This window comes from Sinocyclocheilus rhinocerous, unplaced genomic scaffold (genome assembly GCF_001515625.1).
Source record: "Sinocyclocheilus rhinocerous isolate Xijiao unplaced genomic scaffold, SAMN03320098_v1.1 scaffold192, whole genome shotgun sequence".
In the NCBI taxonomy this organism is placed as follows: Eukaryota; Metazoa; Chordata; class Actinopteri; order Cypriniformes; family Cyprinidae; genus Sinocyclocheilus; species Sinocyclocheilus rhinocerous.
The window spans coordinates 1,058,044-1,063,701 of NW_015627892.1; the positions used below are offsets into that span (position 1 = coordinate 1,058,044).

At 36.1% G+C, this 5,658-nt stretch overlaps 1 protein-coding gene across 1 annotated transcript in view; it reads right to left on the reverse strand.

The window, feature by feature from the left end:
- Positions 1–1,036: 1,036 nt before the first annotated feature.
- LOC107736911 (probable voltage-dependent N-type calcium channel subunit alpha-1B) overlaps positions 1,037–5,658 on the reverse strand; it is a 44,049-nt gene continuing 39,427 nt past the window's right edge. The window contains exons 5-8 of the mRNA XM_016548300.1: positions 3,527–3,618; positions 3,238–3,390; positions 1,386–1,573; positions 1,037–1,081 (exon numbers count right to left, since the gene is read on the reverse strand). Of these exons, the coding sequence (XP_016403786.1) occupies positions 1,037–1,081; positions 1,386–1,573; positions 3,238–3,390; positions 3,527–3,618 (478 nt within the window). The remainder of the gene's footprint in view (positions 1,082–1,385; positions 1,574–3,237; positions 3,391–3,526; positions 3,619–5,658) is intronic.

The window sequence follows — 5,658 nt, forward strand, 5'->3', positions numbered from 1 at the left end:
AAGAGCTGATCTGATGTTCAGCATCGCATCTCATTTTATGTTTGGTATAAAGAAGAAAGAAAATGATGAAGATTTGTAATGACGTGGGGGTGATAAAATGACAAAATTGTCATTCTTTGCACAAACTTTTCAAATTAATTGTAATAGCAACTCACATGGTATAGTACATCGGTCCATCCTTCCATGGTGATGCACTGGAAGACTGTGAGGATGGCAAAGAGGATGTTATCGAAATTTGTGATGCCGAAGTTGGGTCCTGTCCAGTACTCCTTACATACTGTTCCATTGGGACACACTCTTGCGGGACGTTCTGTTCCACATGGGTAATCACCAACTTTTTCGCCTGCACACACAAACAAACAAAAACAAAAAATGTATATGCCTTTACGTAGTATGTTACAATAATAATCATTACACATCTGGAGGGTAAATTAATGCAACCACCCTCTACAAACTGGTCAAACACACACACAGTCTCTTTCTCTCTAAGGCATATCACCTGCTGATGTTGCTTATTGAGGGGTGAAGCAAGCAGCAGCTGAGCACATGTTAGCAGCTCAGCTTCTTATTGGAAAACTCATTACCAACACGAGCTAATTACACGCACTGTGTTGAACTGAAATAACTCACACACATGTTACACTAACAAACTGTCAAGATCCCTTACACCATGGACACAGAAGTATAGTACATAAATACACAAACATGTGCACGCACACACAAACACAGCCTCCTGCTGGAATAGCAGAGCTTATGTCCTCATCTTCAAGAGATGTGCTGGTAGCAAGTCCATACTAGCTCTGCAGCAGTCTCTGTAGCAGATCTAGTCTTCCAAGACCAAATACACTCACATTGTAACATCCGTTAACATGATAAAACTATTTAGGGAAATGTCATGTTTGAAATAGGTTTCTGCCCAATTTTATTTCAACCTTTCACTTAATTTTTCTAAATTAGTATTGTGGTAGAGTATGTAAATATTTGCTTTGTTATTATTACTAAAGCTCTCTTTATTTTGTTGCAGATTATTAGACCATTATGCTGCATAAAAAGCCTGTCCAAAATCAGTTTCAGGATGTAGCTTTGAATGCAAACACTGCCTGAGAAGTCAATGGCTTATAGGGCAATAAAGCAACAGGTTCACTTCAAAAAACTCTTAACGTAGCGCACAAGCTTGATAGAATATTTAAATGCTTTTTTGTCATTTGGCATACAAACTGTTTTATGGAAAAGAGCTGATCTGATGTTCAGCATCGCATCTCATTTTATGTTTGGTATAAAGAAGAAAGAAAATGATGAAGATTTGTAATGACGTGGGGGTGATAAAATGACAAAATTGTCATTCTTTGCACAAACTTTTCAAATTAATTGTAATAGCAACTCACATGGTATAGTACATCGGTCCATCCTTCCATGGTGATGCACTGGAAGACTGTGAGGATGGCAAAGAGTATGTTATCGAAATTTGTGATGCCGAAGTTGGGTCCTGTCCAGTACTCCTTACATACTGTTCCATTGGGACACACTCTTGCGGGACGTTCTGTTCCACATGGGTAATCACCAACTTTTTCGCCTGCACACACAAACAAACAAAAACAAAAAATGTATATGCCTTTACGTAGTATGTTACAATAATAATCATTACACATCTGGAGGGTAAATTAATGCAACCACCCTCTACAAACTGGTCAAACACACACACAGTCTCTTTCTCTCTAAGGCATATCACCTGCTGATGTTGCTTATTGAGGGGTGAAGCAAGCAGCAGCTGAGCACATGTTAGCAGCTCAGCTTCTTATTGGAAAACTCATTACCAACACGAGCTAATTACACGCACTGTGTTGAACTGAAATAACTCACACACATGTTACACTAACAAACTGTCAAGATCCCTTACACCATGGACACAGAAGTATAGTACATAAATACACAAACATGTGCACGCACACACAAACACAGCCTCCTGCTGGAATAGCAGAGCTTATGTCCTCATCTTCAAGAGATGTGCTGTGCAGACACAATAGAAAAACATTTGCTCTCCAAGCTCTTTCTAGAAACAGCTTCTCTCTTTTTACCTCTTTCTGTGTCACAAAAGACCTTTAAAAATCACTCAGTGATTCACACTCAGGAGTCAGAGTGCTTGTCTTGCCTGCAGGATAAATCATGAAAACATCTGCTTTACAATGGCAATCAATGATATTCTGCTGCAGGATTATTATTTTAAGGAAAGTGATTACATTTGTCTCAATCAATCGATCATGTGTTACAATAGGATGTACTAAAGTCTGTCAGATATTCATTGGAATTAGGGGTGGGAATCAACAGGGACATGGTGATATATTATATAGATATCTGGGTCATGCATACGGGTGTTAAAACAGCTAGTGTAGATTAGAGCAGGGATTCTGATACTGTTTGATCCAACGAACCCTCAAATATGATGATCCCCTTGCAAAAGACCCCCATCTTAAAATATGAAGGGCAGGGTTTGTGCAGTTTAACCTGTTCGGGGGAAAAAAAACTAATCTATGTACTTACACACCAGAACAAAATGAAATGCTAATAAACATCTACAATTATATTACAAAGATCTGTCATGTCTCTCTCACTCATATTCAGTCTCTAGCTGCAAAGGAAATGCCAGTGTTTTGTGGGCAAATGCCAGTCAGGGAAAAGAGAAGTGGGCAGAGGAAATTTGCATAAACAAAAGAAAGAGCCTGAGAGGAACTCTGATCCAAACAGAGCTCTGCAAAAAACAAAAAACCTTCCAGAGTTGTCTCTATTTAACATACTATATATATATATATATATATATAAAATAGGTTTTGTCTAGCTAAAAGCCTTTATGTGTTCACATTTTGTTTATATCTTGTGTGGGTTTCTTTTTGCTAGTGTTGTTATTATCCTCAGCAGCAGCAAAAATTTGGCTTACCTCCGGCCTTTTTTTCATAATTTATTTGTTTAATTTTTTTGGCTAGTAGAAATTATGAATGGCCAGTAGCTTAAAAATTTAGTAGCCAAATTGGCTGGTGAGTGAAAAAGTTAATTTCAAACCCCGATCCTCAGTATAAACTGATAAGGAGTCGCTTTCCTTGGACTCTGAATGTGCTATTTATTGCGTTACAAAGGGCTGTTTTGAGATTGTGTGCTTTAAAACATCTCTGACTGCAGTGGCTGTAAGATTTATTTCCTCGGTGCTCTCAAAGAAGCTTTTTTGTTTCCAAAACAGGAACTAACCTGTATCCACTTTAAAGCAGGTGAAGTGGAATTTGCCCATGTAGAACTCGACGCCGATGATGGCAAACATAACAATGGCAAAGAAGAGCAGCAGTCCAATCTGAAGAAGTGGAACCATGGCCTTCATAATGGACTTTAATACTACTTGAAGACCTAAAGAGAGAAATAGATTTGGTTACATTTGGTTACATTAATCACATAATCATTACATACTGTCTACAACTTCTAATGTCTGAATGTCTGAACAGGCACTGTTAAATTGAAGAGTACTGTACTGCCAGACACTTACTTGGGATTCCAGACACCAGTTTGAGGGGTCTCAGCACTCTGACGGCCCGCAATGTCCTTAAGTCAAACTGGGAACCCAATGTGGTTAAAATCCTGTCACAAACATACAAACATGCTAAAGTCAACAGAAAGCAGGGACCACCATAGACATGATTAGTCCAGATTAGTGGCCTATGAATACAGGTTGTTTAATTCTTAAATTATTCCATTTGGCCTGCTCCAATCGTGGATATTTGGTTACATCTTTGATAGAAATAATCTCATAATTAAACATAATAATAATAATAATAATAATAACGATAATAATAATAATAATTATTATTATTATTATTATTATTAACAATAATAATAATTTACTAAATGTAAAATAATATAAATAATAATCTAATAATTTATCTTATATATAACATAGATAATATTGACAGTATATTATATTATTTTGATGTACTCTTTTTATTTGACAATAATGAATTATTAAAAACAATAAGTGTTATAATTATCACATTTTATAATATTTTTATTCATTGATTCATTATTTTATGCATTAAATATGAAATTAAAATATTATTTATCTTGTATATAATATAATAATATTATTTAATTATATTTTATATACAATTTTTTTGATAATTAATTTTTAATAAATCATTATCAAATAAAATAGTACATAAAACAATATGAATAATAGTATGTATCTTATGATGACTAATAATAATAATAATAATAATAATAATTTGTTATATTATCAAGTTTCATAATATTCATGTTTTAATAATTGTATAATATTTATTATATTTTATAAACAAACTTTATACATTTTATTTAATAATATAAACTTTTATTCATTTATTCATTATTTTAGGTATTCAGCATTTAATGGGATGATTAATAGGATAAGATGTCACAGGTGTCACTCCATACATTTAATTCTCTGTTTCACACAAGAAAAAAAAAAACGAATAAGCAAAAAAATGTCTTTAAATCTCATCTCGTGGTGTATCAAATAGCTGGATCGCCCTTTAGGTCAGTCGAGTATGGGTCACCATACTTGGCCACATGTCACGTCACACAAGAAAAAAAAAAAACGAATAAGCAAAAAAATGTCTTTAAATCTCATCTCGTGGTGTATCAAATAGCTGGATCGCCCTTTAGGTCAGTGACTCATGTAAGGTAGCCATCACAAGAAAGCCCTCTGAAGCGGATTGTCAGCTTTCGGTGTTATGTGTGCTTATGTTCTGGGAAATCAGCATAACCTAATCTAATCTTATCCCATCATTACAGTGACACCGCTGAGATGACAGCCATTAGATGTTGCCAAGGCAATGTGGCCGGCTGGTGTAGCGCACATGAGCCCATGTGTCCTCAGGAGCACTGGAGTGGAACCAGCCGCACACTGCATGTGTGCAAATGTGGCTGTGAATAAGATCTTCCCATTAAATCACAATCAAAAATTAAACTCGCAGCAGGCAAACTGGGAAGGCTTATATAAAAGTTACAGTTCTTATGTTTGGCAGAGGAGCATCTTTCTTCACTGACATGTGATCTGATTTGCTCATAAGACGAGAAAGAATAAGAGGATGAGAGACTGAAAGAAAGATGGATGTCTGCGAAGAGGGAAGAGAGGATAGCAGCAGGGTTGGGGTGGAGGGATCATGCAGAGTAGCCTACTGTGAGGCTGAGCAGACATGCCCCATTAAATATGATAGAGCTGCCGCAACACCCCCACAATCTATCTAACTCACTACCCAAACAGTGAGGAGGAGGAGGAGAAGAAGGAAAGTTAGACAAGGAGGAAGAGTTAGCAAAGTTTCTTTTTTAATAAAGCTGACCTTTATAGAAAAGCGAAATCCTGTGTGGCGACAACAGCACCATCTGCTGGAGCTGTGCAGTCAGAGTGTGACCTGTACATCTCACAGAGATATTATTCACAGGCAATACATGCTAGGGACTACCAAGACATGAAGACCAGATACTCCAGAGAAACTGAAAATCTCATTAAAATAAACTGTGACATAGTGAATGTGTTGCATCGTTAAAGTTAATTATTGCTTCATAATCAGCATGTCACAGTGAATATTTTTACTGCTGCTGTTGAAAAAAACTACCCAAACATTAGGAAAAGGTTTGTATTAA